At 59.6% G+C, this 23,230-nt stretch overlaps 1 protein-coding gene across 4 annotated transcripts in view; it reads right to left on the bottom strand.

Annotated features, from left to right (window-relative positions):
- Nucleotides 1-7,252, bottom strand: part of usp48 (ubiquitin specific peptidase 48) — a 198,459-nt gene extending 191,207 nt beyond the window's left edge. For 2 of the 4 annotated variants that reach the window (XM_072478565.1, XM_072478567.1), the window contains exon 1: nucleotides 6,848-7,250. In XM_072478565.1, the coding sequence (XP_072334666.1) occupies nucleotides 6,848-6,981 (134 nt within the window). In that variant the 5' untranslated portion in view covers nucleotides 6,982-7,250. Of the gene's footprint in view, nucleotides 1-6,847 lie in introns of all 4 variants that reach the window. The other 2 variants (XM_072478568.1, XM_072478566.1) reach the window with 2 other exon arrangements.
- Between the last annotated feature and the right edge of the window lie 15,978 nt (nucleotides 7,253-23,230).

The following is a 23,230-nucleotide window of genomic DNA, read 5'->3' as shown; positions in this document are numbered from 1 at the left end:
GGGGGAAAGAGAGACCAGGGGGTGTGGGGGGGGGGGGGGAAGAGAGACCAGGGCGGGTGGGGGGAAGAGAGACCAGGGCGGGTGGGGGGGAGAGACCAGGGCGGGTGGGGGGAGAGACCAGGGCGGGTGGGGGGAGAGACCAGGGCGGGTGAGGGGAAGAGACCGGCGGTGGGGAGAGAGAAAGAACATAGAACATACAGTGCAGAAGGAGGCCATTCGGCCCATCAAGTCTGTACCGACCCACTCAAGCCCTCATTTCAACCCCATCCCCTCAACCCAATAACCCCATCTAACCTTTTTTTGGGACACTAAGGGCAATTTAGCACGGCCAATCCACCTAACCTGCACGTCTTTGGACTGTGGGAGGAACCGGAGCACCTGGAGGAAACCCACGCAGACACGGGAGAACGTGCAGACTCCGCACAATGACCCAGCAGGGAATCGAACCTGGGACCCCGGCGCTGTGAAGCCACAATGTTAACCACTGTGCTACAGTGCTGGCGATGGGCGGGAAGAGAGACATGGGGGTGGAGGAATAGAGAGAGACGGGGGTTGGGGAGAGATGTGGGGGTGCGGGGGAAGAGAGACCTGGGGAAGATAGGCATGGGGTTGGGATGGGGGAGAGAGATGTGGGGGTCGGGGGGGGGGGGGGGGGGGGGAGAAACATGGGGGTTGGGGGGGGGGGGGGAAAGAGACGTGGGGGTCAGGGGGGGGAGAGACGTGGGGGTCGGGGGGGAGAGACGTGGGGGTGGGGGAGAGACATGGGGTGGGGGGGATAGAGACGAGAGGGTGGGGGGAGGGGAAGAGACACGTTGGGATGGGGGGGGGAGAAGACGTGGGGGGGGGAGAAGACGTGGGGGGGGGGAGAAGACGTGGGGGGGGGGGGAAAAGACGTGGGGGGGGAAGAGACGTGGGGGGGGGAAGAGACGTGGGGGGGGAAGAGACGTGGGGGGGGAAGAGACGTGGGGGGGGAAGAGACGTGGGGGGGGAAGAGACGTGGGGGGGAAAGAGACGTGGGGGGGAAGAGACGTGGGGGGGAAGAGACGTGGGGGGGGAAGAGACGTGGGGGGGGAAGAGACGTGGGGGGGGAAGAGACGTGGGGGGGGAAGAGACGTGGGGGGGGAAGAGACGTGGGGGGGGAAGAGACGTGGGGGGGGAAGAGACGTGGGGGGGAAGAGACGTGGGGGGGGGAAGAGACGTGGGGGGGGAAAGAGACGTGGGGGGGGAAAGAGACGTGGGGGGGGGAAGAGACGTGGGGGGGGGAAGAGACGTGGGGGGGGGGAAGAGACGTGGGGGGGGGGGAAGAGACGTGGGGGGGGGGGGAAGAGACGTGGGGGGGGGAAGAGACGTGGGGGGGGGGAAGAGACGTGGGGGGGGGGAAGAGACGTGGGGGGGGGGAAGAGACGTGGGGGGGGGAAGAGACGTGGGGGGGGGGAAAGAGACGTGGGGGGGGGAAGAGACGTGGGGGGGGAAGAGACGTGGGGGGGGGAAGAGACGTGGGGGGGGGAAGAGACGTGGGGGGGGGAAGAGACGTGGGGGGGGGAAGAGACGTGGGGGGGGAAGAGACGTGGGGGGGGAAGAGACGTGGGGGGGGAAGAGACGTGGGGGGGGAAGAGACGTGGGGGGGGGGAAGAGACGTGGGGGGGGAAGAGACGTGGGGGGGGAAGAGACGTGGGGGGGGAAGAGACGTGGGGGGGGAAGAGACGTGGGGGGGGAAGAGACGTGGGGGGGGGGGGAAGAGACGTGGGGGGGGGAAGAGACGTGGGGGGGGAAGAGACGTGGGGGGGGAAGAGACGTGGGGGGGGAAGAGACGTGGGGGGGGAAGAGACGTGGGGGGGGAAGAGACGTGGGGGGGGAAGAGACGTGGGGGGGGGGAAGAGACGTGGGGGGGGAAGAGACGTGGGGGGGAAGAGACGTGGGGGGGGAAGAGACGTGGGGGGGAAGAGACGTGGGGGGGGAAGAGACGTGGGGGGGGGAAGAGACGTGGGGGGGGGAAGAGACGTGGGGGGGGAAGAGACGTGGGGGGGGAAGAGACGTGGGGGGGGAAGAGACGTGGGGGGGGAAGAGACGTGGGGGGGGAAGAGACGTGGGGGGGGAAGAGACGTGGGGGGGGAAGAGACGTGGGGGGGGAAGAGACGTGGGGGGGGAAGAGACGTGGGGGGGGAAGAGACGTGGGGGGGGAAGAGACGTGGGGGGGGAAGAGACGTGGGGGGGAAGAGACGTGGGGGGGGAAGAGACGTGGGGGGGGAAGAGACGTGGGGGGGGAAGAGACGTGGGGGGGGAAGAGACGTGGGGGGGGAAGAGACGTGGGGGGGGAAGAGACGTGGGGGGGGGGGAAGGAGGTCGTGGGGGGGGGGGGAAGAGACGTGGGGGGGAGGAGACGTGGGGGGGGGAAGAGACATGGGGGGGGGGAAGTGACGTGGGGGGGGGGAAGAGACGTGGGGGGGGGAAGAGACGTGGGGGGGGGGAAGAGACGTGGGGGGGGGAAGAGACGTGGGGGGGGGAAGAGACGTGGGGGGGGGAAGAGACGTGGGGGGGGGAAGAGACGTGGGGGGGGGAAGAGACGTGGGGGGGGGAAGAGACGTGGGGGGGGGAAGAGACGTGGGGGGGGAAGAGACGTGGGGGGGGAAGAGACGTGGGGGGGGGAAGAGACGTGGGGGGGGGAAGAGACGTGGGGGGGGAAGAGACGTGGGGGGGGGAAGAGACGTGGGGGGGGAAGAGACGTGGGGGGGGGGGAAGAGACGTGGGGGGGGAAGAGGGGACGGCGGGACGTGGGGGGGAGACGTTGGGGGGGGGCAGACGTGGGGGGGGGGCAGACGTGGGGGGGGCAGACGTGGGGGGGGGCAGACGTGGGGGGGGCAGACGTGGGGGGGGCAGACGTGGGGGGGCAGACGTGGGGGGGCAGACGTGGGGGGGCAGACGTGGGGGGGCAGACGTGGGGGGGCAGACGTGGGGGGGCAGACGTGGGGGGGCAGACGTGGGGGGGGCAGACGTGGGGGGGCAGACGTGGGGGGGGCAGACGTGGGGGGCAGACGTGGGGGGGCAGACGTGGGGGGGCAGACGTGGGGGGGCAGACGTGGGGGGGCAGACGTGGGGGGGCAGACGTGGGGGGGCAGACGTGGGGGGGGGCAGACGTGGGGGGGGGCAGACGTGGGGGGGGGCAGACGTGGGGGGGGGCAGACGTGGGGGGGCAGACGTGGGGGGGCAGACGTGGGGGGGCAAACGTGGGGGGGCAGACGTGGGGGGGCAGACGTGGGGGGGCAGACGTGGGGGGGGCAGACGTGGGGGGGGCAGACGTGGGGGGGGCAGACGTGGGGGGGGCAGACGTGGGGGGGGCAGACGTGGGGGGGCAGACGTGGGGGGGCAGACGTGGGGGGGCAGACGTGGGGGGGCAGACGTGGGGGGGGCAGACGTGGGGGGGCAGACGTGGGGGGGGCAGACGTGGGGGGGGCAGACGTGGGGGGGGCAGACGTGGGGGGGGCAGACGTGGGGGGGGCAGACGTGGGGGGGGGCAGACGTGGGGGGGGCAGACGTGGGGGGGGCAGACGTGGGGGGGGCAGACGTGGGGGGGGCAGACGTGGGGGGGGCAGACGTGGGGGGGGCAGACGTGGGGGGGGCAGACGTGGGGGGGGCAGACGTGGGGGGGGCAGACGTGGGGGGGGCAGACGTGGGGGGGGCAGACGTGGGGGGGGCAGACGTGGGGGGGGGGGGGGGGCAGACGTGGGGGGGGCAGACGTGGGGGGGGCAGACGTGGGGGGGGCAGACGTGGGGGGGGCAGACGTGGGGGGGGCAGACGTGGGGGGGGCAGACGTGGGGGGGCAGACGTGGGGGGGGGCAGACGTGGGGGGGGCAGACGTGGGGGGGGCAGACGTGGGGGGGGCAGACGTGGGGGGGGCAGACGTGGGGGGGGGCAGACGTGGGGGGGGGCAGACGTGGGGGGGGCAGACGTGGGGGGGGCAGACGTGGGGGGGGCAGACGTGGGGGGGGCAGACGTGGGGGGGGCAGACGTGGGGGGGGGCAGACGTGGGGGGGGGCAGACGTGGGGGGGGCAGACGTGGGGGGGCAGACGTGGGGGGGCAGACGTGGGGGGGGCAGACGTGGGGGGGGGCAGACGTGGGGGGGGGGCAGACGTTGGGGGGGGAGACGTTGGGGGGGAGACGTTGGGGGGGGGAGACGTTGGGGGGGGAGACGTTGGGGGGGGAGACGTTGGGGGGGGAGACGTTGGGGGGGGAGACGTTGGGGGGGGGAGACGTTGGGGGGGGAGACGTTGGGGGGGGGAGACGTTGGGGGGGGGGAGACGTTGGGGGGGGAGACGTTGGGGGGGGGAGACGTTGGGGGGGGGGAGACGTTGGGGGGGGAGACGTTGGGGGGGGAGACGTTGGGGGGGGGGGGGAGACGTTGGGGGGGGGGGGAGACGTTGGGGGGGGGAGACGTTGGGGGGGGGAGACGTTGGGGGGGGGAGACGTTGGGGGGGGGGAGACGTTGGGGGGGGGGAGACGTTGGGGGGGGGAGACGTTGGGGGGGGGAGACGTTGGGGGGGGGGAGACGTTGGGGGGGGGGAGACGTTGGGGGGGGGAGACGTTGGGGGGGGGAGACGTTGGGGGGGGGGGGAGACGTTGGGGGGGGGGGAGACGTTGGGGGGGGAGACGTTGGGGGGGGGAGACGTTGGGGGGGGGGAGACGTTGGGGGGGAGACGTTGGGGGGGGAGACGTTGGGGGGGAGACGTTGGGGGGGGCAGACGTTGGGGGGGGCAGACGTTGGGGGGGGGAAGACGTTGGGGGGGGGAGAAGTTGGGGGGGAGACGTTGGGGGGGGAGACGTTGGGGGGGGAGACGTTGGGGGGGGGAGACGTTGGGGGGGGAGATGTTGGGGGGGGAGACGTTGGGGGGGGGAGACGTTGGGGGGGGGGAAGACGTTGGGGGGGGGGAAGACGTTGGGGGGGGGGGAAGACGTTGGGGGGGGGGGAGACGTTGGGGGGGGGAGACGTTGGGGGGGGGAGACGTTGGGGGGGAGACGTGGGGGGGGGGGAGACGTGGGGGGGGGGGAACGTTGGGGGGGGGGAACGTTGGGGGGGGGAACGTTGGGGGGGGGAACGTTGGGGGGGGGAACGTTGGGGGGGGAGACGTTGGGGGGGGAGACGTTGGGGGGGGAGACGTTGGGGGGGGGAGACGTGGGGGGGGAGACGTGGGGGGGGGGAACGTTGGGGGGGGAGACGTTGGGGGGGGAGACGTTGGGGGGGGAGACGTTGGGGGGGGAGACGTTGGGGGGGGAGACGTTGGGGGGGGAGACGTTGGGGGGGGAGACGTTGGGGGGGGGAGACGTTGGGGGGGGAGACGTTGGGGGGGGGAGACGTTGGGGGGGGAGACGTTGGGGGGGGGAGACGTTGGGGGGGGGAGACGTTGGGGGGGGGAGACGTTGGGGGGGGAGACGTTGGGGGGGGAGACGTTGGGGGGTGGGGAGACGTTGGGGGGTGGGGAGACGTTGGGGGGGGAGACGTTGGGGGGGGAGACGTTGGGGGGGGAGACGTTGGGGGGGAGAGACGTTGGGGGGGAGGGAGACGTTGGGGGGGAGGGAGACGTTGGGGGGGAGGGAGACGTTGGGGGGGAGGGAGACGTTGGGGGGGAGGGAGACGTTGGGGGGGAGGGAGACGTTGGGGGGGAGGGAGACGTTGGGGGGGAGGGAGACGTTGGGGGGGAGGGAGACGTTGGGGGGGAGGGAGACGTTGGGGGGGAGGGAGACGTTGGGGGGGAGGGAGACGTTGGGGGGGAGGGAGACGTTGGGGGGGAGGGAGACGTTGGGGGGGAGGGAGACGTTGGGGGGGAGGGAGACGTTGGGGGGGAGGGAGACGTTGGGGGGGAGGGAGACGTTGGGGGGGAGGGAGACGTTGGGGGGGAGGGAGACGTTGGGGGGGAGGGAGACGTTGGGGGGAGGGAGACGTTGGGGGGAGGGAGACGTTGGGGGGGAGGGAGACGTTGGGGGGGAGGGAGACGTTGGGGGGAGGGAGACGTTGGGGGGGAGGGAGACGTTGGGGGGGAGGGAGACGTTGGGGGGGGAGGGAGACGTTGGGGGGGAGGGAGACGTTGGGGGGAGGGAGACGTTGGGGGGAGGGAGACGTTGGGGGGGAGGGAGACGTTGGGGGGGGAGGGAGACGTTGGGGGGGAGAGGGAGACGTTGGGGGGGGAGGGAGACGTTGGGGGGGGAGACGTTGGGGGGGGGGGGAGACGTTGGGGGGGGAGACGTTGGGGGGGGGGAGACGTTGGGGGGGGGAGATGTTGGGGGGGGAGACGTTGGGGGGGGAGACGTTGGGGGGGGAGACGTTGGGGGGGGGAGACGTTGGGGGGGGGAGACGTTGGGGGGGGGAGACGTTGGGGGGGGGGAGACGTTGGGGGGGGGAGACGTTGGGGGGGGGAGACGTTGGGGGGGGGAGACGTTGGGGGGGGGAGACGTTGGGGGGGGGGGGAGACGTGGGGGGGGGGGAGACGTGGGGGGGGGGAACGTTGGGGGGGAGAGACGTTGGGGGGGGGAGAGACGTTGGGGGGGGAGAGACGTTGGGGGGGGGAGAGACGTTGGGGGGGGAGAGACGTTGGGGGGGGAGAGACGTTGGGGGGGGAGACGTTGGGGGGGAGACGTTGGGGGGGAGAGACGTGGGGGGGGGAGACGTTGGGGGGTGGGGGGGGGAGACGTTGGGGGGGGGGGGGGGGGAGACGTTGGGGGGGGGGGAGACGTTGGGGGGGGGGAGGAGGAGAGAATGGGGTATTCTGTGGCACATGCCCCCACAATGCGCAGCCTCCCCTCTAGAGACGTGTTAAAGGTGCCGCCCGCATCTCAGTCCTCGGCGCGGCCGTTACCTGCGGGCGTCCCTGCGGCAGGAGCCCAGGCGGATGCGGTACGCTAGCTCGATGTGCTCCTGCTTGACCTCCTCCGGCCTGACGCTCTCGGTCCACTGCCAGGCCGCCTTCTCCAACTGCTGCTTGGGGGCCATAGGCACCGCTCAGCCTGCGACGGGGAACAGGCGACTCTTCTCCCCGCCGGCGGCCTCCACACCGAGTCCCGGGCCGGGGCCTATCCGCTCCGCCCGCGGCCTCCACTCCGAGTCCCGGGCCTATCCGCACCGCCCGCGGCCTTCACTCCGAGTCCCGGGCCTATCCGTTCCGCCCGCGGCCTCCACTCCGAGTCCCGGGACTTTCCGCTCCGCCCGCGGCCTTCACTCCGAGTCCCGGGGCCTGGTCCGTGCCGCCAAACAGCCGGGAGGATGACGTAGTCCACACAGGAGCACAGGAAACTCTGACGTCATGTCCGCTGCAACCTCTGACGTGCTACACGGGCTAGAGCTTCCTCAGTTTGCAGTGTGCAGTGAATGCGATTCAGCCCGTTGTGTCGGCACTGGCTCTCTGAAGGAGCAATTTACCTGGGAATTTCGCGTCTCCCTTTAGCCCTACGTATTATTCTTTTTCAAATAGTAATCCAGTTCTTTAGAACCAGGGAACACAGTCCCATGATATGGAGTAGACCATTTAGGACTGAAATGAAAATATCTGCACTCGGGTTAGTGGAACCTGTGGTATTTTCCTGACCAAGGGCGCGATTCTCCACTCCTGCGCCGAAGTGCCCACCTCGACGGCGCGAAACGGCCCGGATCCCGACCGATTCAGGCACCGATAATGGGCTAGGATTGGGGCCGCGAGAAACACGGGGGCGGGGCGGGGCGGGGGGGGGGGGGGCATGTCATGTCACGAAGGCCGCATCGCTACCGCGCGACGCCCGAATGACGCGGCGCTGCATCATAAACGGCGCGATCCGCGCACAGAGGACCCGGAGGAGAAGAGAGGAGATGGCTGAGCACCCGAAGAGCCGCACCGAGGTTCCGGGACTTGGACCTGGACACCCTGCTGGATGAGGTGGAACAAAGAAGAGACACCCTCTGCCCAAGACTTGGGCATTGCCAGCCATCCGGTGTGGCTGGCGGGAGGTGGGCACCGCAGTCAGTGCTGTGGGGCAGACCCCCCCCGGACGGGGAGCAGTGCCGCAAGAAGCTGCACGACCTCACCCGGGCTGCCAGGGTAAGTGCCATGAGGGTGCCCACAGGCCCCCCCACCCCCCAGCACGGGGGGGGTAGTGGGTTGGGGCGGACTGGAGTATCAGGGGTGGTGTTGGGGGGGTCAGGGGGGATTGCGAGTGTTGGGGGGGATTGGGGCATCCGAGGCGGTGGTGGTTGGGGGGCGGGGGGGGGGTCACGGTGCCCAACTATCTACTCGACCCACATGAGCCCCGGGACCCCCCTGGAGCGAAGCGATGGCGTGCGGTCTCCTGAACCAGCAACAATGTTGTCTATATCTGCATGCCCTGATGATACCCGCCATTAGGTGATGCTTTATCCAACCACCCCCCCCAGGACAAGACAGCGCACAACCAGCGTGAGCGCATGAGAACCGGAGGGGGTTCTCCTGTCCTGCATCCCCTAACCGTTCACGAGCAGAGGGCCCTGGACCTCGCTGGGGGATCCGCTACCCGGGAGGTCGCGCCATGCCAGGTCGGAGGCGCAGAAGCAAGTGAGAGAACCCTGCATGTCCTCCCCACCCCCAATCCGTCATCGCCCCCCCTCACACTCTGGCCACTGCACCCTCGATCCCATCCCCCCTCACACTGTGCACCCACCACCACCATACACCCAGGCCACCGTGTCGAATGAACCCCGAATTTTTATGTTCCCCAGGGCCACCCGCCGAACCTTCAGGGATGTCTCGCCCAGAACACAGCGCAACATCGCCAACCGCAACTGCACCCAGGGACGCACGCCAGAGGTTGGCAGTCGGTCGGACAGGAGGGCAGACCTCTCAGTCTGGGACGCAGGACCGGGACGCTCAGACCACCGAGACAGACATTAGTGAGGGGTACAGGGTGGACAGTCATGTCGAAGCGCACACCATGGCCACACCCGCTGGATCCACCTGGAGGTCAAGACGACATGGCCGGCATGGAGCTTGCGACGCACTGCTGTCTCCCACACCATTCACCATCACAGAGACACCCACCTCGGTTGGGCATATAAGTGATGAGGCTCCCGGGTCACTGTCTGGTGCGCACCCCACAGCCGAGCTGGTACTGCAGGTAGAGTTTGGAGCAGCCGAGGGGCTGGACGGTCGGAGGGCAGCCAAGGCCCATCAACCAGCTGCCACCCAGACGGTTCCCGGGTTCCTGGATGTAATTGACCCACCTGGACAACCGATGCATGTGGACACCCAGGGACTGAATAACGGGATGAGGGCCATCTTCCAGGACCTGCACACGCAGCTGGAGGAGTCTATCCGCGTCCAGGAGCAGGGAGTGGTGCAGCTCATCGCAGCCACCCAGGCCGACGCCGCACGGGTGGCGTCCGCGGTGGAGGCAATGGGTGAAAGGGTTTCGGCCATGGGTCAGGATCTGCAAGGTGTTGGGCTTACCGTGCATGCGTCATCCATGGCCCAGGAGAGGGCTGCCCTCTCACAGGCAGCCATCTCACAGAGCCAACAGGACATTGCCGCCGCTCTCGGGGCCCTGGCTGAGTCTCACCATGCCATGGCCCGGTCCCAGCAAGCGATGGCACAGTCCCAGCAGTCGGTCGCGGAGAGCATTGACCGCCTGGCGCACGTGATGGATGGCGTCGCGCACTCACTGGTCGAGATCGCACAGACCTTGGCAGGAATGTGGCACTCCCTGGGCTCCGTCTCGGACCGTGGTCGATACCGCTACAGGCCTCCAGGACTGGCAGCGCCAGGTGTCGGTGGTGCAACGGGGCATGTCTCCGAGCGCATCTCTGTCCCACAGTGAGGCCCGGGGGCTACCGGGCTCCCCGAGGGAGGAGGAAGTTCTGGGGCCCGTCCCGGTAGCTCCATCAAGGGACGTCCCGGTAACTTCCGGGTGCGGCGATGACCAGCTGAGTCGCACGTTTCGGCAGCTCCCTGTGAAACGGACTTTTGGGCTCTTGATAGGAGCCCCAACGGCAATTTTAACGGCTGAAAACACCGTGCGGTAAACCAGAAGGGTGTTCCCCCTGGACACGGATGGAAAAAGGAGAGGAAAGTGGCCGGATTGCAGCGGATCCTTTGGAACAACGGCAAGGAAGGCAAGCAGAAACCAAGATGGCGTCGGAAGGTGACAGTTTCATATGGGGCCCTGAACAACAAGAGTTTTTGAAACGCTGCGTGGAGGAGATAAAAAAGGAAATGAAGAAAGAGTTGTTGGCCCCGATATTACAGGCGATTGAAGGGCTGAAAGAGGAACAAAAGACCCAGGAGCAGGAGCTTCGGGTCGTGAAGGCGAAAGCAGCAGAGAATGAAAACGACATACAGGGCCTGGTGGTGAAGTCGGAGATACAGGAGGCACACCAGAAACGATCTGTGGAGAGGTTGGAGGCACTGGAAAATAACGCAAGGAGGAACAACTTGAGGATTCTTGGCCTTCCTGAAGGTGTGGAGGGGGCGGACGTCGGGGCATATGTGAGCACGATGCTGCACTCGTTAATGGGAGTGGAGGCCCCGACGGGTCCGTTGGAGGTGGAGGGAGCATACCGAGTTATGGTGCGAGGACCGAGAGCAGGAGAAGCTCCCAGAGCCATAGTGGTGAGATTTCTCCGTTTTAAGGATAGAGAAATGGTCCTTAGATGGGCGAAGAAAACTCGGTGTAGTAAATGGGAGAACGCGGTGATCCGCGTCTATCAAGATTGGAGTGCGGAGGTGGCGAGAAGGAGGGCGAGCTTTAATCGGGCCAAAGCGGTACTTCACAAAAAAAAGATAAAGTTTGGAATGCTGCAACCGGCAAGACTGTGGGTCACATATCAAGGGAGGCACCACTACTTTGAGACGGCGGATGAAGCGTGGACTTTTATTGTAGAAGAAAAATTGGAATGATTGGACTACGAAAATGAACGTTTGGACAAAGTGGTGGGACGAGTGGGGGGGGGGGGGTGGCGAAGAGGGATTGTATGATTAATCCTGCGGTATGGTAACTTTTCTTTCTCCCACAGGTGGTGATGGGGGGAGGTGGGGAGGGAGAGGAGATGGGGCGTTGGCCATGGGAGGCGGGGCCGAGGGAGAGGCGCGGGCTTGGTTCCCGCGCTATGATAATTATGGCGGAAATAGAGAAGCAGGAAGGAGGGGGCGCCGCACGGGGCGAGCCGTGATCACGGGGGGAAGCCGAGGTCAGCCAGAGTTTGCTGACTTCTGGGAGCAACATGGGGGGAGTAATTACGCTAGCGGGGGGTCTAGCGGGGGGGGGGGGAGGGGGGAATTACTGGGTTGCTGCTGCTGGGGAAAGGGGGGAGTGGGTGCGGGAAAGGATGGGCGGGGGGGCACCGCCTGGGAGAAATACAGCCGCGTGGGAACTGGGCGAGAAACTGGAAAAAGATGATGGCTAACCGGCAAGGGGGGGGGTGGGAAGCCCCCCAACTCGGCTGATCACGTGGAACGTGAGGGGGCTTAACGGGCCGATAAAGAGGGCACGAGTACTCGCACACCTTAAGAAACTTAAAGCAGACGTGGTCATGTTACAGGAAACGCACCTGAAACTGATAGATCAGGTTAGGTTGCGCAAAGGATGGGTAGGGCAGGTGTTCCATTCGGGGCTGGATGCGAAAAACAGGGGGGTGGCTATATTAGTGGGGAAGCGGGTAATGTTCGAGGCAAAGACTATAGTGGCGGATAACGGGGGCAGATACGTGATGGTGAGTGGCAAATTACAGGGAGAGATGGTGGTGTTGGTAAACGTGTATGCCCCGAATTGGGACGATGCCAATTTTATGAGGCGAATGCTAGGACGCATCCCAGACCTGGAGACCGGAAAGCTGATAATGGGGGGAGACTTTAACACGGTGTTGGAACCAAGGCTGGATAGGTCGAAGTCCAGGACTGGTAGGAGGCCGGCAGCAGCCAAGGTGCTTAAGGATTTTATGGAGCAGATGGGAGGGGTGGACCCGTGGAGATTCAGTAGACCTAGGAGTAAGGAGTTCTCGTTTTTCTCCTATGTCCATAAAGTCTATTCACGCATAGACTTTTTTGTGTTGGGTAGGGCATTGATCCCGAGGGTGAGGGGAACGGAATATACGGCTATAGCCATTTCGGATCATGCCCCACACTGGGTAGACTTGGAGATAGGGGAGGAAACAAGAGGGCGTCCACCCTGGAGAATGGATATGGGACTAATGGCGGATGAGGGGGTGTGCTTAAGGGTGAGGGGATGCATTGAAAAGTACTTGGAACTCAATGACAATGGGGAGGTTCAGGTGGGAGTGGTCTGGGAGGCGTTGAAGGCGGTGGTTAGGGGGGAGCTGATATCAATAAGGACACATAAAGGGAAGCAGGAGAGTAAGGAACGGGAGCGGTTGTTGCAAGAACTTTTGAGGGTGGACAGACAGTATGCGGAAGCACTGGAGGAGGGACTGTATAGGGAAAGGCAAAGGCTGCATGTGGAATTTGACTTGCTGACCACAGGCACTGCAGAGGCACAATGGAGGAAGGCGCAGGGTGTACAGTATGAATATGGAGAGAAGGCGAGCAGATTGCTGGCACACCAATTGAGGAAAAGGGGAGCAGCGAGGGAAATAGGGGGGGTGAGAGACGAAGATGGAGAGACGGAGCGGGGAGCGGAGAGAGTGAATGAAGTGTTTAAGACATTTTATAAAAAATTGTATGAAGCTCAACCCCCGGATGGGAGGGAGAGAATGATGGAGTTTTTGGATCGGCTGGAAATTCCCAAGGTGGAAGAGCAGGAAAGGATGGGATTGGGAGCACAGATCACGGTAGAAGAAGTGGTGAAAGGAATTAGGAACATGCAGACGGGAAAGGCCCCGGGACCGGACGGATTCCCAGTTGAATTTTACAGAAAATATTTGGACTTGCTCGCCCCGCTACTGACGAGGACCTTCAACGAGGCAAAGGAAAGGGGACAACTGCCCCCGACTATGTCAGAAGCAACGATATCGCTTCTTTTAAAGAAGGAAAAGGATCCGCTACAATGCGGGTCCTACAGACCAATCTCCCTCCTCAATGTAGATGCCAAGGTCTTGGCCAAGGTAATGGCAATGAGAATAGAGGAATGTGTCCCGGGGGTGGTTCATGAGGACCAAACTGGGTTTGTGAAGGGGAGACAGCTGAACACGAACATACGGAGGTTGTTAGGGGTAATGATGATGGCCCCACCAGAGGGTGAAACGGAGATAGTAGTGGCGATGGATGCCGAGAAAGCATTTGATAGAGTGGAGTGGGATTATCTGTGGGAGGTGTTGAGGAGATTTGGGCTCGGAGAGGGGTATGTTAGATGGGTGCAGCTGTTGTATAGGGCCCCAGTGGCGAGTGTGGTCACGAATGGACGGGGATCGGCATATTTTCGGCTCCATAGAGGGACAAGGCAGGGATGTCCTCTGTCCCCATTACTGTTTGCACTGGCGATTGAGCCCTTGGCGATAGCGCTGAGAGGTTCCAAGGGATGGAGGGGAATACTTAGGGGAGGAGAAGAACACCGGGTATCTTTATATGCGGATGATCTGCTACTATATGTGGCGGATCCAGCGGAGGGGATGCCAGAAATAATGCGGATACTTGGGGAGTTTGGGGATTTTTCAGGGTATAAATTGAACATGGGAAAGAGTGAGCTGTTTGTGGTGCATCCAGGGGAGCAGAGTAGAGAAATAGAAGACCTACCGTTGAGGAAGGTAACAAGAGACTTTCGTTACCTGGGGATCCAGATAGCTAAGAATTGGGGCACATTGCACAGGCTAAATTTGACGCGGTTGGTGGAACAGATGGAGGAAGATTTCAAGAGATGGGATATGGTAGCATTGTCAATGGCAGGGAGGGTGCAGGCAGTTAAGATGGTGGTCCTCCCGAGATTCCTTTTTGTGTTTCAGTGTCTCCCGGTGGTGATCACGAAGGCTTTTTTCAAAAGGATAGAAAAGAGTATCATGGGTTTTGTTTGGGCCGGGAAGACTCCGAGAGTGAGGAAGGGATTCTTACAGCGTAGTAGGGATAGGGGGGGGCTGGCACTACCGAGCCTAAGTGAGTATTATTGGGCCGCTAATATTTCAATGGTGAGTAAGTAGATGGGAGAGGAGGAAGGAGCGGCGTGGAAGAGATTAGAGAGGGCATCCTGTAGGGGGACCAGCCTGCAGGCTATGGTGACAGCCCCATTGCCGTTCTCACCAAGGAACTATACCACGAGTCCGGTGGTGGTAGCTACACTGAAGATTTGGGGACAGTGGAGACGACATAGGGGAAAGACCGGAGCACTGGGGGGGTCCCCGATAAGAAACAACCATAGGTTTGCCCCGGGGGGAATGGATGGGGGATATGGAATGTGGCAAAGAGCAGGTATAACGCAATTGAAAGATCTATTTGTGGACGGGAAGTTTGCGAGTCAGGGAGCGCTGACCGAGAAATATGGGTTGCCCCAAGGGAATGCATTCAGGTACATGCAATTGAGGGCTTTTGCGAGGCAGCAGGTGAGGGAATTCCCGCAGCTCCCGACACAAGAGGTGCAGGACAGAGTCATCTCAAAGAAATGGGTGGGGGACGGTAAGGTGTCGGATATATATAGGGAAATGAGGGACGAAGGGGAGACTATGATGGACGAACTAAAAGGGAAATGGGAAGAAGAGCTAGGGGAGGAGATTGAGGAGGGGATGTGGGCAGATGCCCTAAACAGGGTAAACTCGTCGTCCTCGTGCGCCAGGCTAAGCCTGATTCAGTTTAAGGTATTACATAGGGCACATATGACTGGAACACGGCTCAGTAAATTTTTTGGGGTGGAGGATAGGTGTGCGAGGTGCTCGAGAAGCCCAGCGAATCATACCCATATGTTTTGGTCATGCCCGGCACTACAGGGGTTTTGGATGGGGGTGACAAAGGTGCTTTCGAAAGTAGTAGGAGTCCGGGTCGAACCAAGCTGGGGGTTGGCTATATTTGGGGTTGCACAAGAGCCGGGAGTGCAGGAGGCGAAAGAGGCCGATGTTTTGGCCTTTGCGTCCCTAGTAGCCCGGCGCAGAATATTGCTAATGTGGAAAGAAGCCAAGCCCCCGGGGGTGGAGACCTGGATAAATGATATGGCGGGGTTCATAAAGTTAGAGCGGATTAAGTTCGTCCTAAGGGGGTCGGCTCAAGGGTTTACTAGGCGGTGGCAACCGTTCGTCGAATATCTTGCGGAAAGATAGATAGGGGAGAACAAAGAAGGCAGCAGCAGCGGCCCAGGACTTGGGGGGGGGGGGGGGGGGAGGGATGGGGGGGGTGGTGTGGCCTGAGACAAGGCAGTTGCCAATTAGGGCTAGTTTTTATTTTTTGTTATTTAATATTTATTTATTTGTTGTTGTTTTTGTTTAAATTTAAAAAAGGTCATTACTATCTGTATTGTTACAATGTTACATAGAACATACAGTGCAGAAGGAGGCCATTCGGCCCATCGAGTCTGCACCAACCCACATTAATCCCTCACTTCCACCTTATCCCCGCAACCCCTCCCAACCCTTATGGACACTACGGGTAATTTAGCATGGCCAATCCACCTAACCTGCACGTCTTTGGACTGTGGGAGGAAACCGGAGCACCCGGAGGAAACCCACGCACACACGGGGAGAACGTGCAAACTCCGCACAGACAGTGACCCAGCGGGGAATCGAACCTGGGGCCCTGGCGCTGTGAAGCCACAGTGCTAATCACTTGTGCTACCATGCTGCCCATACATGTTGTGTAAAGGATGCACAATGTACTGTGTTAGTTGACCAAAAATTTTCAATAAAATATTATTTAAAAAAAAAGGGACGTCCCGGTACACTCGGCCTCCACCCGTTCTGTCCCTGGTGCATCTGGTGGGGAGCGGGCAGGTCAGGGTGGCACCACGCCATCCAGCACGCCCGCCGAGCAGCCTGGCCCATCGAAGCCGGGCCGCCCCAGGAAACGTGTGCCGACGGGGAGCCATGTCGAAGGGCGTGATTCACAGCAGTCCGCTTCCACTCCTGCTGTACCATCTGGGAACACACCTAGACGTAGTGGTAGGGCCCGTAAGGCAAAGACGTTAGGCACGTAAGAAGTTGGCACGGGTGTAGGGCACAGTCTAGTTGTATTGGGTAGGGCACCTATGTTAACCACACTAATAAACGCACTGTTAAATTTGACTTGTAAGACTGTGTGCTATGTCCGGTGCCAGGGGGCTCGTGAGGGTGCCCGATTGGTGTAGTGGTATACGAGCCGTTCAAGGTCTATTCTGGATGTGCTGACCCTTTCCCCCCCCCCCTGCCTCCCATAATCGGACACCGTTGTCCTCGGTACACCGACGCCAGCCACCCCACGGGCATGTGGTGAAATATCCGTCATGAAGGCTGTGACCACCGGGGTGCATGGTTCAGCTATAGCCATGAGTCAGACCTCGGCTGGCGAATCTGAGCACACAGCTCATCGCAGAGCGGGCTGTCATCATTCAACATGGCACTGATCACACCCGCTTACCCAATCATCAATGTTGTGCAATCCCGTAATGGTAAGGTGATGTGGAATTGGTGCCATGAACGCAGTGCGGGGTGGGGGTGGGGGTGGTGGGTGCTGTGTGGTGCCCGTGTACAGAAGTGACGGTGCAAAAGGCAGTGTTCAGCGAATCCCACCCCCACAGTGCGTGAACCGTGCGGCCACCCACGCGTCGCGTGCCCGCTGTCCGTGGCAGTGCCGTCGCGCAGCCTCCTGGACGTAATGAGCAGCCGGGCAGTGTCTGTGTCCTGCGCCCCTCCCCCCACCCTGATGCGCGCCATCATCCTCATCCTCCGCATCCTCCTCTTCCCCATCCCCCTCGTTTGCGTTGGCTCCGGTGCCATCGGGTCCTCCCTCCGACTCCTCCACTAGGTCATCTCCCCTCTGCGTGGCAATGGTGTGCAGTGCACAGCAGACCACAACCGTGCGACCGACCCTGTCGGGTTGGTACTGCAGGGCCCCTCCTGATCGGTCCAGGCACCTGAAGCGCATCTTCAGCAGGCCGAAGCACCGCTCCACCACACCCCTGGTTGCTGCATGTGCCTCGTTGTATAGGCTCTCCACGTTGGTGTGAGGCCTCCGTATTGGCGTCATCAGCCATGACCTCAACAGATAGCTCTTGTCGCCCAGCAACCAGCCCCTCAGCCGGGGTGGGCATCCATCGAACATCGCGGGGATGAACGACTGTGCCAGAATGTAGGCGTCATGCACACTGCTGGGGTACCTTGCACACACGTGCATGATCTTCATGTGGGGGCCGCACACCACCTGAATGTTCATGGAGTATACGCCCTTTCTGTTCATGAACACTTCCCTGTTGGCTGCAGGTGGGCGCATGGGGACGTGCACACCATCGATGACACCCTGGACCATCGGTATCCCCGCCACCTTGGCGAATCCACTTGCCCGGCATTCCTGCTGTGCTCGGTCCTCGGGGAATTGAATGTACCTGTCCGCGATGACGTACAGGGCGTCGGTGACGGCCCTGATGCCCCTGTGGACCGATGCCTGTGATATCCCGGATAGGTCCCCGCTCGGCGCCTGAAAGGAACCGGTCGCATAAAGGTTTAGGGCCACCGTCACCTTGACGGAGACTGGTATCGCGTGTCCTCCTTCCATTCCACGTGGTGCGAGGTGCGCCACGAGCTGGCATATATGTGCGACCGTCTCCCTGCTGAACCGTAGTCTCCTCCTGCATGTGATGTCCGTTAGAGCCTCGAACGACATTCTGTCACGGTACACCCTCGGCCTTGCTGGACGCCTGTGGCGCCATGGCACCACCATCAGTGGATCCTCCTGCTCCTCCTCTTCCTCCTGCTCCCCCCCAAGCACTTCCTCTGCATTCCTCGCCGTCTGGCGGTCAATGTTCCCCTTGGCATCCCCCTGTACATTCGGGTCCTGAGCGCCTGCGGCCTGCGTGTCGACGACGGGCCACTCCGCGGCCATCCCCTCTGCTGCACCGGCGACCGCTGCGTCTGCAGCCACTGTGGGCCGTCTGACTCTACGCTGCCGGATGGCAAACTCCAGAGCTGCGGCTCCAACTACGGCAGTAAACATTGCTGTCTGGTTAGCATACATGGTGACCTGCAGGAGGGTGGTGGGGGGCAGAGAAACGACATGTTACACGGAGGTTCTTCCACACCTCGTCAGCCGGGTTGCCTGGGATCCCTGTGTCCCGGTGGCCTGGTCGCGCTGCAGACACGCAGCCAGCCTAACACCTGGTCACTGTCTGCGCCCAACGGTCAGCTCACACCGTACTGCTCACCAGGGTGCCGCTCGCCTGTGCCCATCAGCAACACGCAACCTGCGGCCGTGTCCTCGTCACCGTCCTGCCATATCAGGGCGGCTGACATGTGGCCTCGAAGCCATCCACACTCTCCCTCACTCCCCTCCCACCTGCACATTCTCCCTCACCCCCCTCCCACCTGCACACTCTCCCTCACACCCCCCCCACCTGCACACTCTCCCTTACACACCCCCTCCCACCTGCACACTCTCCCACACACACACCCCTCCCACCTGCACACTCTCCCTCACACACCCCCTCCCACCTGCACACTCTCCCACACACCCCCTCCCACCTGCACACTCTCCCTCACACCCACCCTCCCACCTGCACACTCTCCCACCCCCCCCTCCCACCTGCACACTCTCCCACACACACCCCCCCTCCCACCTGCACACTCTCCCTCACACACCCCCTCCCACCTGCACACTCTCCCACACACCCCCTCCCACCTGCACACTCTCCCTCACACCCACCCTCCCACCTGCACACTCTCCCACACCCCCCCCCCCCTTTGGCCGCAGCCTTCTCGGGTAAGCCGACCCGGTCTCCAGGAGCTGCGGAACAGTCCGATCACCTCCTCCCTGCTCAGCGTCAGCCAGCACGACTGGCTGACGACTTTGAAAAGCAGGTGTGAGCGGTGACGGCATGAACTGGGGTCACGCCGTCGGGACTTCGGCCCATCCGGGCCTGAGAATAGCAGGGGTGCCGGAGAATCGCCATTTTGGGTGTCTTGGGCGATTCTGCGGCCCGCGGAACTCGACGAGGCCATTCCCGCCGCTTGGGAGAATTGCGGGAGGGCGTCGGACCGCGTCGCGGGAAATTTTGGCGGCCCAGGCGATTCTCCAACCGGCGCGGGAGCGGAGAATCGCGCCCAGAGTCACTGAATATATTCAAGAAGGATATAGTTTTTTTTAGATTTTAATGGCATCAAGGGGCATGCGGAGTAAGCGGGAATGTGGCTCATGAGTTAATGACTCCAAACAAAGGTATATCACAGTGAGGAAGAAGGATTCCAGGAAGATAATAAATCATCCATGGTTAACCAAGGAAGTTAGACTGAAAGAAAAAAACATCACGTGGCAAAGATTAATGGCGAGCCAGATAGTTAGGCAAGTTTTACAAACCAACAAAGCTGACCAAAAAATAAACTATACGGGTAAATTAGCAAGTAATATGAAAACAGACAACAAGAGCTTCTTTAAATATATAAAAATGAACAGAGAGGCCAAAGTTAACATAGGTCCCTTAGAGAATGACACTGAGGAAATAATAATGCGGAGGAGTTAAACAAATGCTTTGTGTCAGTCTTCATGGTGGAAGACACTAATAACATTCCAAAAATACAAAATAATCAAGGGCAAAAAGGGGGGAGGAAATATATACAATAACTATCACTAGAGAAAAAGTACTGGGAAAACTAATGGGGTTAAAGGTCGATAAGTCCCAGGACCTGATGGGTTACATCCCAGTAAACTAGGAAGTAGCCACAGAGATAGTGGATGCACTGTTAATAATCTTCCAGAATCCTTAAATTCTAGAAAAGTCCCCAAGGATTGGAAAACTGCCAGTATGCCACCCATATTCAAAAAAGGAGGGAGAGAAAACAGGTAACTATATGCTAGTTAGCTTAACTTGTCATTGGGAAAATGTTAGAGTCCATTATAAAGGATGTAACAGCAAAGCATTTAGAAATGCATAATATTATGGCTTCATGAGCGGGAAATCATACCAGACAAATTTAAGAATTCTTTGAAGTGGTAACAAGCAGGATAGATAAAGGGGAACTAGTAGATGTAATACACTTGGATTTCCAAAACGCGTATGATAAAGCACGGAACAAAGGCTACTTAATAAGATAAGAGCCCATGGTGTATTAGCACGGATAGAGGATTGGCTAACTGATAGAAAACAGAGAATTGGGGTAAGGAGGACATTTTCAGGATGGCAACCTGTAACTAGTGGAGTGCTATAGGGATCAGTCCTAGGGTCACAATTATTTAAAATATATATCAATGACTTGGGCGAGGGAAATTAATGTACTATTGCCAAGGTTGCGGATTGCACAAAAATAGATGGGACGGCAAATGGTGAAGATGACACAAAAAGTCTACAGATGGATAAAGACAGGTTAAGTGAGTGGGCAAAAACTGGCAGACGGAATATAATGTAGGAAAATGTGAAGTTATGCACTTTGGTAGGAAGAATAAAGGAGCTGAATATTATTTAAATGGAGAAAGACTGCAGAAAACTGCAACGCAAAGAGATTTTATTGATTGATTTGATTTAGCGTCACGTGTACCAAGGTACAGTGAAAAGTATTGTTCTGCCTACAGTCCAGGCAGATTGCTCCATACACAAATACATAGAACATATTATAAGTACACAGTATAAATGCACAAACATAAGATTAAACTTAAGACTTGGGCGTCCTCATGCATAAATCACAAAAAGGTAGCATTCATGTTCAGCAGTGTTGCTAACGTTTGGTTGGTTCAATTGGCTCCGTTTTATAACCTTTGCTCTAGAGTCGCCAGGTATCTTTATGATACTGCCACGAGGTTCAAGTTCAAGTAATGATCAATAACTCAATACACCAATTAGTAAGATTCAAATCAAAGCACATTTATTATACACAGTAAATCGCTACTCATGCGTACTATTTCTACAACTAACAGGCCTATACTTAGCTTCGGACTGGCCCACCAGGTCAGGGGAGCAAATGGCCTTTCGTTCGGATTCTGAAACTGCGGGATTCAAAGCTGGCATGGACTGGTAGCTAGGAGCGCCTATCTCGTAGCGAGCATTGATTTAAGACTTACGTTCTTGGAGGCAGCTGGACAGGTCACTCTCGGGTTGCTTCGCGTTGCTGAGTGACCCTGTCAAGAAGGACCATTTGAACTTGGGGGCTTTTCTTTATAGTCCCCAGGGGCTTCCCGCATTTCTGGGCGGACCCCGTACCTGGTTTCAAGTGATTGGACTTTGTTCCAATCGCTTGGTTCGATTTCTCCAATACTTGAGCGGTTCCCTGATCGATGGGCAGTCTTTAGGTGTCCGTTAACCTCTTTTGTGTTGGCTCCTGCTAGCGCCGAGGAGTCTGACTTGGCCTTGTTTATCTCAAATGTTTTGATAGTTCCCGGGGATCGCTCATTAGTATGTAGATGGTTGCTACATTATTATGCCGATGGTTGCTGGTATCGATGCTGTCTGGGCTTTTGCAGAGTCTAATACACAGTAAGCTTGCACCTGCTAGTTTTTGCCTGTGTTGGCTGAATTTCCCTTCAGCCTTTGCTATTCTCCATTTTACGTCAGGAATTGGCCAACCCAGGTGGCTACACACCCTCCTTGTGATCCTAACGCGAAGCGTGAAGGATCACATAACTGCGTTGTTCTTTATTCCCTGACCCGGCGAGCACTCTTCTATGGCCTCTACACTGACCAAACTATGCAAGAAATTTTTAACTGACAATTGTAAGTGGCGCTATGTCAAAACAGGGACATGCATTACAAAATAAGAAAAACGGTACCTCTAACTATCTTCAATAAACTACACTCACTCAAACATCCAATCATACTAACTTCCTAAATAATAAATTTTTCACATTTTTCCTGGCTTGGCAGTCAAGCTCAGGATTGTGCAATCGCTCATAAAAGTGGGCAGCACGGTAGCATTGTGGATTGCACAATTGCTTCACAGCTCCAGGGTCCCAGGTTCGATTCCAGCTTGTCAGGATGTTTAAATGCATCTGCTGCCCTTGTCCTTCCAGTGGTAGTGGTCCCACGGATGCTGTCAAAGGAGCCTTGACGAGTTGCTGCAGTGTATCTTGTATATGGTACTGCTGCCACTGTGCGTTGGTGGTCAGAGGTGGGGGGAGGAGTGAAATAAAGACTGGAATGTTAAGTGTTACAATTCTGGAAGAAATTACAGAATGAGGGAGGAGCGAGGCCATGGAGGAAAATATGGATGCGAATTTTCAAACTGAGGCTTTGCGTAACTGGGATATAAGACAGTGAGCACAGGTGTATGAGCAGGGCTTGAAGTGAATAAGGACATCAGCAGCACTCATTTGGAATTCCAACTTTTGTTTGTTAGACGTCGAGGGGCAGACAGTAATGTCAGATGGGGTGTCAGAGGGAGATCGGGGGTGGTCAAGGGATTCAAGGGGTGTATCAGCCAGGTCTGTGAAAGTAATTAGGGGGCGGGTCAGTTACCCAATATTAAAACCACGTGAAGAGGAGTAAAAATGACTCACCTATTTCACCACTCCAGGTTTGACTTTCATAGAATAATAGAATCCCTACAGTGCAGAAGGAGGCCATTCGGTCCATTGAGTCTGCACCGACCCTCTGAAAGAGCACCCTACCTAGGCCCACTCCCCCACCCCACCTAAGCTACACATCTTTAGATGCTAAGGGGCAATTTAGCATGGCCAATCCACCTAACCTGCACATCTTTGGACTTTGGGAGAAAACTGGAGCACCCGGAGGAAACCCAAGCAGACACGAGTAGAAAGTGTAAACTCAACAACTCGTCGAATACCTCACAGAAAGATAGAGGGAATGGAAAAGAAGAAGACAGCAGCGGCAACCCAGAGGAGGGGGGGGGGGGGAGGAACCAGAGGGATTCTCAGAGATGTTAATATATAAGTATAATATGTATAGGTTGTTGTTATAGATAATTGTATATTGGACGGTTAAAACATATTTTTGGAGAATATTTATCTGGGACAAGCCAGTTGCCATTTAGTTTTGTTTTTGTTTATATATTATTTATTTCTTGTCTATAAAACTGGCCATTGTTATTTATATTGTGATATTACTGTGTAAAGGATACACAATGTACCGTGATGGTTGGCCAAAAATTTTCAATAAAATATTTTTTTTTTAAAAAGAAAAGAATCTGACAGCCTCCTGCAAAAGCTGCTGTTAAGCTTCCAGAAACTAAATGACAACTGCCTGCTACA

This window comes from Scyliorhinus torazame, chromosome 16 (genome assembly GCF_047496885.1).
Source record: "Scyliorhinus torazame isolate Kashiwa2021f chromosome 16, sScyTor2.1, whole genome shotgun sequence".
NCBI classification, from domain to species: Eukaryota; Metazoa; Chordata; class Chondrichthyes; order Carcharhiniformes; family Scyliorhinidae; genus Scyliorhinus; species Scyliorhinus torazame.
The sequence above is the reverse complement of the archived record's forward strand: the minus strand, read 5'-3'. Positions and strand labels throughout refer to the sequence as shown.